The sequence below is a fragment of the Anopheles bellator genome, chromosome 1 (genome assembly GCF_943735745.2).
Source record: "Anopheles bellator chromosome 1, idAnoBellAS_SP24_06.2, whole genome shotgun sequence".
NCBI lineage: Eukaryota > Metazoa > Arthropoda > Insecta > Diptera > Culicidae > Anopheles > Anopheles bellator.
The window spans coordinates 41,709,570-41,721,593 of NC_071285.1; the positions used below are offsets into that span (position 1 = coordinate 41,709,570).

At 48.0% G+C, this 12,024-nt stretch overlaps 5 protein-coding genes across 6 annotated transcripts; 2 read left to right on the forward strand and 3 right to left on the reverse strand.

Annotated features, from left to right (window-relative positions):
• Positions 1-6: 6 nt before the first annotated feature.
• Positions 7-901, reverse strand: LOC131215624 (collagenase-like). The gene is made up of 2 exons (XM_058210016.1): positions 660-901; positions 7-595 (listed from the first exon to the last, which is right to left on the reverse strand). Exons 1-2 carry the CDS (start codon positions 899-901, stop codon positions 7-9), a joined length of 831 nt encoding a protein of 276 aa, XP_058065999.1.
• A 335-nt stretch (positions 902-1,236) lies between these two features.
• On the reverse strand, positions 1,237-2,101 carry LOC131216772 (collagenase-like). The gene is made up of 2 exons (XM_058211347.1): positions 1,887-2,101; positions 1,237-1,825 (listed from the first exon to the last, which is right to left on the reverse strand). Exons 1-2 carry the CDS (start codon positions 2,099-2,101, stop codon positions 1,237-1,239), a joined length of 804 nt encoding a protein of 267 aa, XP_058067330.1.
• An 898-nt stretch (positions 2,102-2,999) lies between these two features.
• On the reverse strand, positions 3,000-4,386 carry LOC131216770 (SAGA-associated factor 29). Its single transcript, XM_058211346.1, has 2 exons — positions 4,292-4,386; positions 3,000-4,229 (listed from the first exon to the last, which is right to left on the reverse strand). Exons 1-2 carry the CDS (start codon positions 4,328-4,330, stop codon positions 3,402-3,404), a joined length of 867 nt encoding a protein of 288 aa, XP_058067329.1. The 5' UTR covers positions 4,331-4,386; the 3' UTR covers positions 3,000-3,401.
• Positions 4,387-4,758: 372 nt separating this feature from the next.
• Positions 4,759-8,576, forward strand: LOC131216769 (uncharacterized). Its single transcript, XM_058211345.1, has 6 exons — positions 4,759-5,276; positions 5,357-6,492; positions 6,571-6,771; positions 6,845-7,535; positions 7,611-7,771; positions 7,859-8,576. Exons 1-6 carry the CDS (start codon positions 5,223-5,225, stop codon positions 8,424-8,426), a joined length of 2,811 nt encoding a protein of 936 aa, XP_058067328.1. The 5' UTR covers positions 4,759-5,222; the 3' UTR covers positions 8,427-8,576.
• Positions 8,577-8,920: 344 nt separating this feature from the next.
• On the forward strand, positions 8,921-12,018 carry LOC131206040 (mitochondrial thiamine pyrophosphate carrier-like). Of its 2 annotated transcripts, none has more exons than XM_058198408.1 (2): positions 8,921-9,699; positions 9,778-12,018. In XM_058198408.1, exon 2 carries the CDS (start codon positions 9,909-9,911, stop codon positions 10,830-10,832), a length of 924 nt encoding a protein of 307 aa, XP_058054391.1. In that variant the 5' UTR covers positions 8,921-9,699; positions 9,778-9,908; the 3' UTR covers positions 10,833-12,018. The 2 variants fall into 2 exon arrangements, with proteins under 2 accessions (XP_058054391.1, XP_058054401.1); XM_058198418.1 differs by having other exon boundaries at positions 8,921-9,694.
• The last annotated feature ends 6 nt before the right edge of the window (positions 12,019-12,024 follow it).

Consider the following 12,024-nt stretch of genomic DNA (forward strand, 5'->3'; position numbering starts at 1 on the left):
CACATTTTAGTAGTCCTCCCGAATAACTACATCCGAGTTTTCGCCGATCCACCCCAGATAGGCCGACAGCCTTGTGTAGACGGCGGCACGTCCCGCATCACAGCCGAGGATGGAATTGAACGAAAACACACCGATTTGTGTGGTAATACCGTCCGCATCGACGATGGTAAGTGGTGCTCCGTTATCCCCGGCGCACGGTGAGCTTGCGGCCCCATCGGTGCACATATGTACATCGAGGATGGTGTTCGTTGGCAGATTGATTCGGCAAGCCAGGTTGGTCAAAACTTCGGCTCGACCGAATCGCAACTCGGCCGAATTACTAATTCCTGATCCGAAACGACCCCAGCCAAACACGGTACCTTGCTGGCCAGCAAAGGTGGCCTGCACTTGCCTCATGTTCGGCAGACGAATAGGCCGAATGCGATCGGTTGAGGCCACACTGCGGGGCAGCTGACCAAGTGCCACATCAAAGCTGTCGCCACCATCAACGAAGCTCGAGTGCAGTATGAACCGTTCAATCAGCAATCGTTCCTGACCCTGCTGTGGTTGATCGTCCATTCGCAGCCCTCCTATGTAAGCAAACGCGGACGTAGCGCTGAAAGGCAGCGAAACAAATAACGAATTAGTTGATGGAAGTTACGGTCAATCGGAATGCTTACCTCTGGACACAACTTGCAGCCGTGAGAACGTAGTTGGACGAAACCAACGATCCGGCACAGCGGCCTGTGAAGATGGATGTCGAGTGGGTTATCAAACCCACGGCATACGGAAACTGTCCAACGGTTGCTAGATCTCCGCCGACGACCCGCTCATTGGGGTGTCCTGGGAGTGAAGCCACAGCATCACATCCCACGATCCATAAAATCGCCCCAATTAGCAATGCTTTCGGAACGATTGCCATTGTTTCCGTGTACGTATAACGAGAGTTAGGCTACTTCTGACTGCCAATTATGTCCTGGCATTCGTTTTTTATACAGACTATCGATGTTGCTAATCCAACGATTAGATTATCAACATCGAAACGTAATAAGAAAACAGATTGGATCACGAATTGGACGATTGTTCTAGTTTTCCTCTGGTTGGTTAGCAACAGATTTTCGGCCGTCATCAGGTGGCGCTCAATGACGTCCAGCAGAAAGGTAGATAAGATTAGGCCCAGGGGCCAAGGGTTTATTTTTTGGATTTTATCAACAATCCCCGTACGCCGGTGATCCCTAGGATCGTTCTTAGAACGCTTTAGAAGTTGTCACGGATCTCGACGTCCGAGTTGTCGCCGATCCAATTGAGGTAAGATGACATGCGGGTATGCACTGCGGCACGGCCTGATTCACAACCGAGGATCGAAATGAACGAGAACACACCGATCTGCGTGGTAGTGCCGTCGGAATCGACGATAGTAAGTGGGCCCCCAACATCACCTTGGCATGGCGAGCTGCCCGCTCCGTCGGTACACACGTGCTGATCGGCGATCGTGTTCGTCGGCAGACTAATGCGACAGGCCAGTGTCGAAATGACTTGGGCACGTCCGAAGCGGAGCACCTCCGAGTTGGCAGTTCCTTCACCGAACCGACCCCAGCCAGTGACGGTGGCTTGTTGACCGACGAAGGTTGCCTCCACCTGGCGCAAGTTTGGTAGACGCACGGGGCGGACACGATCCGAGAATGGGACGGGAAGTGGCGTTCGGACAAGCGCCACATCGAAGATGTCGGGTTCCGTTTCGTACTGCGGGTGGATGATGAAGTCCGTTACCGTGACTCGCAGCGTTCCGGCTTCGCTCGCATCATTGATGCGCAGGCCGCCCAGCACAGCGACGGCACTCTGGATTCTGTAACGCATATTTAACCATAAGCCCGAAGCTTGATGTACGCAAACAAAATACGTCCTACCCGGAGACACAGCGTCCGGCAGTAAGGATAAAGTTGGCCGAGACCAACGATCCAGAACACTGGCCAGTAAGCAGGATGTTGATGCGAGTGATCAAACCGACAGTGTAAGGGAACTGACTGAGTGTGGCCACATCGCCCCCAACAACGCGCTTGTCACGTGGCACGTACGCCGTAACAGCGACCAACAGCAGTGCGAACACGAGCAGCGATTTCATCTTGAGGATTTCACCAAAACTAAGTTCAAACCGAGCGAACCGATGGCTTTTTAACGGATAAGACCTTACCAGTCTTATCGAAGCCGAACGTCATTGCAGCTGCGGTTCCACCAGCGCTGATAAAAAAGAGACATTAATCGATTCGGACGCCTTGATGCAGGTGTGCGTTGTTCGTGCGCAATTTCGTTGAAGGATTATGTGCCTACGAAATGGGCGGCTAGTTTGCCGTACTTGATCATACCTAGAAACTTGGAACTGCCATCGAGCATCAATACTTCGGCAAAAGATCATGCTAAACGACGCCATCGTCGAGCCTCGCGAGGTCCATGGGTTTTTCCAAGTACTTGCTTTTATCGGTGATCGAGCTCACGCGATGTGCTTTGTGCTATGATCTACGAGATGCTGATAACAATTGTAGTAAATCTGTTGCTAATCTCATTTTCGACAGTTGGCAAATAATGATGATAACAACCTAAGCTGGATGGTTACATTTCTCGACTACGAAGCTATCTAGCTGAGCAGGTATTTGATAAAAGAAAATATTAAATCAAACGCGTTGGTTTATTTTTAATGCCTCACCGACTCGCGGGACGATAACGGCATTGCAGGTGAGCATTAGGCGAACTCGCGTCCAATCACTCTCGAAAAGCCGATATTATTGCATCCTTTTACTTTTTGTCGATTGTATGTCCCGGTCTAACGTCGGTAAAAAACAATAACTAACAAAAACTCGACTAATACTTGCTTAAAGATACTGTACTTGAAACGTCTCGTGCTTGGAGATGAATGATACGTTGAATCGATTTAAAACTGGTTTGCTTTACATTTCTATTTAATCGTCACGTACAAAGAAGAAAATAATACAAAGCTGGACGAGGCATACCAATGAGTGTTAAGATACGGATCTTTGTTACTGTCGATGAACGATCGATTATTTATTGATATTTTCAAATGTTACACTCAGGGACATTCAATTTTAAATAACTCTAACGTATTTAACGATGAGTATTTTGTAAAGTTTATGGATTGAAGAAAGTATGATGCTGCAACCAGATTCGCTTTATCATATAACAAACCCCTCGGAGTTTGTTGTGAATGTTTTGGCAATGAACAATTAGTATTGCTGATCGGCATAAAAGCCTTCTACTATTGGCTCTTCCTTCGTATGCACGGAAGAGTTGAAAGGATGGGCGCTGCCAGTTACTCCCGCAACGCATCCCGCTGTTGCAAAAGACCCACTACTGACCACGGCACTAGCCATAGCATTGGAGATATGCGTTTGGGATTGTCCTTGAGGCTGTCAAGAGGTGGTTTTTTTGTTTTGCTTTATCGCAATCACGTAGCGCTGAGCGACGAACAGTGGCGGCGAGTATCCATCCGGGTAGGAAGGATCTTCGAACAGCACCTCGTACTCTTCGTTGGCCGTTTGTGGAAGTTGATTTATAATGGCCTTATAAAAACAAGTCGTCTGAGGATAGAGCGCCATCACGGTGGTTCCTTTTGGGAACAGTGCCTGGCCATCCGTTTCGGGATTGGCACGCATAAGGGGCAGTGGCACGATCCGTCGTCGGCTCAGAACGTGGCGGTCTTTTTGTTCTTCGTCTATATCGTCCACTTCGTACTTACTGGTTGAGGACACGTACAGTACCACCTCTGCGAGAATCCAATTTTCTTCTCCCTCCTCGCTCTTGACCAGCGCCGCCACCATGTCGCCCGGTTTGGCTATGTAGCTATTGTCCGCAGGGATGGAGCCGCACAGTGGTGGAACCTTTTCGCCGGGTTTGCTGACAAACAGAGGCAATGTTTGGGCCGATATTAGCAGCATTTTCATCAATGCGCCTCGCCGGATGGTTTCCTTGTTTCCAGCGTTGCGCGCTTGTATCCGCCGCTCATTGCGTATGTTACGAATGTCCTGAATTTTTGCCAATGCTTGCCGTATAAGAGCTTCTTCCTGTATCGCATCTTGTAAACCGATTTTGTAGATTGTTTTGAGCTTATGGTTCAGGGCAGGAGATTTATCATCACTGGCAATCTTCGATAAACGCACCATATTGGTGATGTTTGGTTCAATGCGTTTGCGCTCAGTTTCGATTTCACAAACTAGAGACTTGAGTGATTTTAGACGGTCCTAGGAATCATATATGCATTTAAGCCAAGCCACCGCGTGTATAGAGATTTTAGGAAGCTTACCTGCACTTGTAGCATTGCTTGCTCCGCGGTTAGAGGCATGTTGGACCCAGAAATTGAAATTCGTTTTGCTTAAGCTACACTATAATTGTTTACATCGGCACTGTTTTGATTGCGTTTCTAGAAATCACTCGATTTCACGGCTGTCAAATATTCGAGAAGCCGGTCTCGAATCTCACGTGAAACTGTTGTACTTTCTGTCGTACAACTCTGTGCAATAGCTCATATTAGAGAAAAAAAGAAACTTCGGAAAGGATTTTAAACAAAAGACACTGCTAAATTTTATTCGCAACTGGTAAATATCCTACAGATTCGCCGGGAAAACAAACTTTAACCACTGTCAGAAACAGGGTGATGCGTTTAGCAGCTCTACGACAAATGTCAGAACGCACTTCGAGAATTAAATCCCGCCTATCGCAGCAACCTCAACGCCTCATATTTATGTTTCACAGTGCGGCCAGATGGCTTTAATTTAGATGCGTATTGGGTTCGCGCATTTGAACTACAATTTCTCGATGTGCGAACGTGAATTTCTTAACAGAGATTAGTGGAGAGGTAAAGATTTATCTTGAGTGCGACAAATATTAAGTCACATAATTTGATGACGTTGGTGAAAAAAGATTTGCCGCCCAGCAGGTATTGCACCGTGCGCACACACGCACTCGTCTCATAAGCTAGGTTAGTGACATTTTTGGGCAAATCGCGCCGAATTACCTGGGCTTGATCGATTAGTGAACAAAAGAATCCACTTTTCGCTATAATGAGGTCTCCTTAATTTACGTCGTTACGTGTAATCCATTGTGGTTGCGAGCATTATGAGCGTAACGAAGAACAGAGTTAATTTAGTTCGACAATAGCAATCCTAGCGTTCACTTAAATGTGTATTAACAACCTACAACGCATTAAAAGAACTGTTTGTTAAAGTAATACAAATATGATAACCAAAGAGAGACTAAGTGACAATGCGTTGCTAGGCAACATATCGACGGTAAGTGATCGACTCTCAAATGGTTGCTGCGCGACTGCGGAATCACCACTAAGCAATGGTTCCTGTGTCTGCCTCCACAGAATTCCAGCTTCGGACAAGATACTAATTTGGATGGCGAGAGTAACGAAAATGACGCTACTGTGAATAGTACCAACCATCCTTCGCAGGAGTGTAAAAGAAGTGACGAAAGCAATGGCAAACATCAATCGACCGAGAAGAAAACCGAAGGTTCTAGTGACGGGAATCGGATTACGGGACTGCTAGCCACCGAAGACAGCTGCAACGCGGTGGACAACAAGATAGTTGCAGAGGACAATGCACAAGAGGACGCGGGTGGCTCGTCCATGGACAGTGATCTTTCTTTCAACGGAAAAATTAACCATTTGAAAAATGACCATAGTAGAGCACCTACCACCACAGTGTTTACTCTCGATGCTGGCGCTGCTGGGGGCACCGGATGTGAACTTATTGGCACCACAAAAAGCATCGATATAGGAACTGACGGCGAGAGTAAAGAGGCAGGAACCGAGCACAATCAGCAACAGAAGAAGCAGCTAAATGCTTCGGCAGAAATATTGGCGAAAGAAAACAGCTTCTGGATGCACTACAATAACGAAAAGTCTCCGGATTTGTTTGCTGATGACGATACGGTCGATGCCGTTCAAAATGACAACACCAACGGCAAGGATGACCGAGTAGATGAATGCGAAAAGCTGAAAAGCGACACGTTGCGACGATCAAAATCATGGAACAGATCCGGACTGGGGCCGACGGATTTGGAATTTCTTGACGACACAGATCGCAACGATCATGTTGAACGTATCCTACTCAAACGTTTGCAAGGGTCGCTTTCTGGAGTACCACCACCACCCTCTCTCACCTTCTCGCATATCGAAGTCGACCACATGTTAACGCTGTTCCACGAAAACTCAACCCAATATTTCACTACTGCTGCCAACGAAAACCTCTTGGACAGTAGAGAACATCAATGCCTCAGCAAACCAACGCACACTACTGACCAGCTGCCATCGATCGGATGGCCCGAGCTTTTACAGTATCGCGCGCATGGAGTGCATTACAATAAATCAACGGTGACGGAGAAACTGGAACTTCTTGGACTAAAGTATGTCGAACGGTACATAGGCGCCGAAACTAGTTCGTCCTTTAATGTGACCAACTCGCCGACGAGTGCGAAAAAACGAAACCAACGCATGAAGTACGTACGCGGAAGCGTTGCTATGCTCATTTTGCCTTTCGGAACGATGTTTTATCATTTTCCTTACTCCCTTTGCAGGATGTTGAATCAATCGCCTGGCAACCGCCTGAGCCATTTGGCGAAAAGGCGTGCCATTTTTTCGTCGGCGAATCTTTTGAACAGCAGTGTTTGTGGCAAAGCCAACGACAGCATTGCCGGCAACGGTCCCTTAACCGCAAATTCCCTATCTAGATTGAATTCATTCCGACTGTGCAATAGACAGGTGCTCATGGATCCCAAGTAAGTATGCGCTATTATGCAGAGAGGTCCCGGAGAGATTTCTTTAACATATTGTACATATGTTCGATTATAGAAAATCCGACAACCGACGCAAAAATAAAATTAAAACCCCCAAGCGTCGTACGCCCGGACGGGCAAAGCCATCACCTCGCCGCCGAACACCGGGATCGTCAGCAAAAAAACTTACACTTCCGACAGCGAGATCCTCGTTGCAACAGCTGCACGTACCAGCAACAAGAGAATCGTCCAAACGTGCCTTGTTCCTTAGCCCACAGAACGGTCCTGCCACTTCCAGCCAAGACCAGCAGCACCTAGCGACTAGCCGCAGCAAACAAATTAATCGTTCGCTCTTTTCGGAGACACGTTTGCAAAAGTCCAAACGCTCTCTATTTTCACCTCAGAAAACTGGTGTCGAAAATGATAGTGAACGTTGCTCTGCTAGTCTAAAGCGACGGCGTTCTCCGGAGGTTGCCGATGATAACGAGAATACCAGTGGTTGTGAACCTGGGTTTGGCGAAAGAACGGAGAAAATACGGCGCACGGATACAGGATTAGCCGAGGAAGATCTAACACCTCGCTCACTCAAGCTAGCGCGCAGCAAGAGCTTCTGCGTAGGAGCACAAACCATAAGAAGCGTGACGGCGCAAACGCAACCGGGAGGTGAAACAGGAGTCGGTGGTAAACCTTTGTTTCGTGCAAACTCTGCCACAATTCCTGATGCCGGTAACCGACCGGCGATGACGCTCACCGAAATACAGAGACAGGTATTAGACGGTGTTGAGCGGAACACACAAAAAAATCTGTTAACAAACGTTGATTTTTTTTTCTCATGTCTACAGAAACTATTTTGGGCTGTTTCCCAAGCGTTGCAGAGTAAGCAGATATCGGTGAAACACGAACTGTTCAAGGAACATGCGTCCAGATTGGTGCGTGTAGTGAAAAGACTGTTTTTAGAGTTTAACGATCCTTTGATCAGAAGTACGAGTGAGAAATTGCTAAGGTAAAAGAAACATTTATCTTCCGCGCATTTGGAGGCCAAAGGCAAACGAAAAGAAAATTTAATTTAATTTTTCCGCTCCCTCAACAGACTGGCCAACAAGCATGTGTACGAAGTAATACAAGGCAAAAGTTGGGACGATATTTATTTTCGCGAAAAGACGCGCATACTGAATGCGCGAAACATGACCAAGTTAAAGGGCTACATCGGTCCGGACGAGTATGAGATGCACAAATCGAAACGTGCCGTCTCCATGGCTTGCATAACTTCCCTGGAAAGTGCAAGCCAGAGCTGGGCATTTTCACAAACTTCGTCCGTTTGCGATCTGTCACAAGTTTCAGAGACGAGCAGTGGGACAAGCGGCTTAAAACCACCGGCGCGGAACGCAAGCTTCAGTTCGGATTGTGCGTCCGAAACATGGGGTGGTGGTGTTCCTACGACGGCTTTGAGAGAAAATATCGACAGCGAACTTCGGCAACGGTCCTCAGCCCAAAAGCAGATGTTCACCTTCTCTGGAAGGGATCAGAAAAACGTGAGCCCATTTCGGGCGGACAAGGTTGCCTGTGGGAATGTGCACAACAAGAACAACAAACTGCTGGTCGGTGGTGCCCTTACTCCTAGTATCCTGAAGGCGAAACGGCAGATATCGTTCGAGTAGGCGATGTTTCTGATAAGCTAACTTTTGTTACCTACTCGTTATCCAAGCAGGCGCTTCACTTTGCATTTACACTTTTTTCTTACACTATGCGTGATCGATTAATTTCAATTTTGTAGATCATACGAATGAAACAGGTGCACAGATTACGGCCCCGGCTGGATTAATTGCTTAATTATATTGCTGGCTTCATTGTGGCCGTCTTTAAATTTAAAAAAAAACTTGGTAAATAATTGTTTGGTTTGGTTTGTAATTGTTCTTTCGGGGTCGAACTTAAATTCTTATCGAGTTCCGTTGTTTTCTTCGTTGAAAACCAGCCAAATTCTTCGTTCAGAAAAGTGACACCTGCTGTCATGTTGCAAAACGTAAACAAGGCTGCTCTCACTCGCGCCGATTGCCGCTCCGAAACAACCGTTCGTTGTTGTCGCTCGACCGAATGCCTGTGCCGTGGTGAATGGGCCTTGCGACCTTGTTTTACTGTGAAAGTGGGAGAAACTAAAGGATTCAAGGTGGCGCACGTGCGAGTTGTCACAGTGGCGGTGCCCGTGGATCCGTCAACGACGAATAAGGTCTTCAGCAATCTTCGGAGAGTTTGTTTACGCCGCAGGCCCTGTTTCGTGCGCGGTGCCGGTTAGCTTTGTGTGTCACGCACTCACGCAAAACCCTGCAAATCAACACGAACTATAAATAGCCACGCACATGGTTGGCTTGCTTGGTGGTGTGTTTTTGTTTTTCAAATCGTCGCACGTAACCAAGGGCTGGCAGATGACGGTCCCAGAAAGAATCGCGATCAAACGTAATTCGTGTTAACAGTGTCAGAGCGCACTTTCTCGTATTCGGATCGATTCGTTTCGGTCGCCTTTCAAAGTGTTTCACGACACAACTTTGTCGCGGCAAGTGAATGCGCATCTCCTTCAAATTTGGGCCGCGAGCAGAGGAGGGCAGTGGGGCACCCAAAACCCCCGCAACACAGGGCGAAGGTACCAAAACGCTTGAGAACGTGACCTCCGTTCGCGCTGCTTCGTCACCGAAGGCGGAAGCCACGATGGTACAACCTTGAACGTGGATGTTGTGGAAATGGAACGACGATCAGCTGTGTTTCCTCGGCTCCTGCTGTCGCTGTGTTGGCGCTTCGTCGGCAGTGTAACGTTGCTCGTGGTGCTAACCATCTCGCCGGTAAGCGCAGCGTGCGACAGCGAAAAGTGGTAGTGAGCTCGGCCAGTCGTCGGTTTTCGATGGTGATATAACACCCACGACCGGGACCAGCCAAGGTGAGGTGAGAAATTCCGTCCGAACCGCGTTCCAGCGTTCCACGCGAGCATACTATCGTCTTACGCGGGACATTCTCATGCAGAGTGCGAAGTTCGGCGGTGGGCGCTGCTCTGACTTCCCCGGAAACGGCCTCCATTTAGACTGAACGAATGCATTGAGGGCAGCCCACTGGGATCCTGTGCAGCCGGCTGCTGTGTGGCAACACGTGAAAATATGGATCGCGAAAAGAACGAAACGTCTTCCAACTCGGGCATCGCGGGAGGCGCTGCCGGGTGCATTACTCGCTTCATTTGCCAGCCGCTCGACGTGCTGAAAATACGCTTCCAGCTTCAGGTGGAACCGCTGAGCGAACAGCACGTGACGTCCAAGTACCGCACCATAGCGCAATCGACTCGCCTCGTGTACCGCGAGGAGGGGCTGCGCGCTTTCTGGAAGGGCCACAACCCGGCCCAGGTTCTGTCCATCATCTACGGGATGGCACAGTTTTCGTCCTACGAGCGTTTCAACCATGTGATGCGCACGATCGACGTGTTCGAGCGGCACCATAACGTGCGCAACTTTATCTCCGGCGCCGCGAGCGGCACGGTCGCCACCGTGATTACGTTACCGTTAGATGTGGTGCGCACGAGACTGATATCGCAAGACCCGGGCCGAGGCTATCGCAGCTCGGTGCAGGGACTGAAGCTTATCTACCTGCACGAGGGTGTCCGCGGTCTGTACCGGGGCCTGGGGCCAAGCGTACTGCAGATAGCACCGCTCACCGGCGGCCAGTTTATGTTCTACAACATCTTTGGCAGCATGTTTCGACAGTATTTTAATATAAGCACGAGCGAGACGCTGCCCGCCATCGAGCTGTTTATCTGCGGTGGGCTGGCCGGCATCTGCACCAAGCTACTAGTGTACCCCCTCGATCTGGCCAAGAAGCGGCTACAGATACAGGGGTTTGCCAAAAGTCGCCAGACGTTCGGCCGCCACTTTGTGTGTGATAATATGTTCCACTGTTTGTACAGCATCGCCCGGCAGGAGGGCTTCATCGGGCTGTACAAGGGCCTCTATCCGGCGCTGCTGAAGGCGTGCTTCATGTCTGCTTTCTACTTTGCCATCTACGACGAAATGGTGCTCATCTTGAACCACTGATAGTAGCAGTCCCTAAATCGCCCCTCACGCCTTTGCCAGCACGCGACGCATAATGTTTAAGCAGCACCGCTCGAAAAATGCCTTGTTATTGGATAACTTTACTTCATCAAACAACGTAGCAGCCAAAAGACTCTCGTCAGGTTTAGGTGCCGGGCGTGACAGTGTAGTACTTTAAACTGCGAAACAAGAGTGCTTACCGAGCAGCAGCAGCTTGACACAGAAGATTGGTCTCTCTTTAGATGGGGCTGCGCCTACAATCGTTATTCAGCGCGCTCAACACATAATTACGTTTAGCCGTTTGTTTTTAAATTAATTAAACTGAACTACCTAGCATACGACACGATCCCAGTGATATCTTGTCCGATACCGAATGCGAATGGATAAACAAGTCTCAGGAAGTCTAATTTAAAAGTAAGAAATGGACGCTTGAACGCGGAAAATATATTATTTGCACTACATCTGCTGCCACCATCGACGCTCTCAAAGGAACTGGTTACAGGTAACCGTAACTTATTATTACTACTATTATGATTATTATTATTGTTTCTCGCATATCCAGCACAATAGGATAATCGACATCGCTATATTTTAGCTACATTCTGCAATGTGTTAGGATTATGCAAAACAAGCAACGGTGTGTAGAAAGCAAAATGAATCTTAGACACGCATTGATGTAAGAAAGCATACTTAAAACCTGTCAGTGCTACTCCAGGCTGAATTCTTGTAGAATGTAATGTAGTTGGTAATCGCAACGACGAATCACTCAAACAGCCCCCTTAGGCTTAAGCGTTGGCCAACGCTAGGATATTGAAACCTAAAGTGTCGTAAAGAAGGACGAGTTGTATAAAATTGTATATCGGATGTGAGAAATGCGACAGCAGCTAAACCACGAAGTCAAGATGTGGAAGATTGTATTGCAATGAAGCAAGTAGCTCAGTCTTCAAGTGAAGAATTTGCAGACGGAAATTGGCAAACACGAGCGAACTTTGGAAAATATTGTGAGGTTTAGTTGAACCATGTAAACGCGATTGTTTAAGCGTAAGATTTTGGACGACAATAATGCGAAGGAATGTAACTTCAACATAGCCAGATCGCGGTCAATAGACTGTAAGGATGATGCATGTAGAGGCAGTTCAACAGTGAAGTGTCAATTACGTAACAAAGAATAATGTTCGGAATAAACCACATCATA

What these genes read in the sequence shown, in the direction of transcription:
- LOC131206040 (XM_058198408.1), top strand. Translation starts at nt 9,909, where the DNA reads ATGGATCGCGAAAAGAACGAAACGTCTTCCAACTCGGGCATCGCGGGA.
- LOC131216769 (XM_058211345.1), top strand. Translation starts at nt 5,223, where the DNA reads ATGATAACCAAAGAGAGACTAAGTGACAATGCGTTGCTAGGCAACATA. An exon ending in AAACGAAACCAACGCATGAA is followed by an intron (nt 6,493 to 6,570) that starts GTACGTACGCGG and finishes CTCCCTTTGCAG; the next exon opens with GATGTTGAATCAATCGCCTG. An exon ending in CAGGTGCTCATGGATCCCAA is followed by an intron (nt 6,772 to 6,844) that starts GTAAGTATGCGC and finishes GTTCGATTATAG; the next exon opens with AAAATCCGACAACCGACGCA.
- LOC131216770 (XM_058211346.1), bottom strand. Translation starts at nt 4,330, where the DNA reads ATGCCTCTAACCGCGGAGCAAGCAATGCTACAAGTGCAG. An exon ending in AAGCAATGCTACAAGTGCAG is followed by an intron (nt 4,230 to 4,291) that starts GTAAGCTTCCTA and finishes TATGATTCCTAG; the next exon opens with GACCGTCTAAAATCACTCAA.
- LOC131216772 (XM_058211347.1), bottom strand. Translation starts at nt 2,101, where the DNA reads ATGAAATCGCTGCTCGTGTTCGCACTGCTGTTGGTCGCTGTTACGGCG. An exon ending in GCCGGACGCTGTGTCTCCGG is followed by an intron (nt 1,826 to 1,886) that starts GTAGGACGTATT and finishes TATGCGTTACAG; the next exon opens with AATCCAGAGTGCCGTCGCTG.
- LOC131215624 (XM_058210016.1), bottom strand. Translation starts at nt 901, where the DNA reads ATGGCAATCGTTCCGAAAGCATTGCTAATTGGGGCGATTTTATGGATC. An exon ending in GCTGCAAGTTGTGTCCAGAG is followed by an intron (nt 596 to 659) that starts GTAAGCATTCCG and finishes GCTGCCTTTCAG; the next exon opens with CGCTACGTCCGCGTTTGCTT.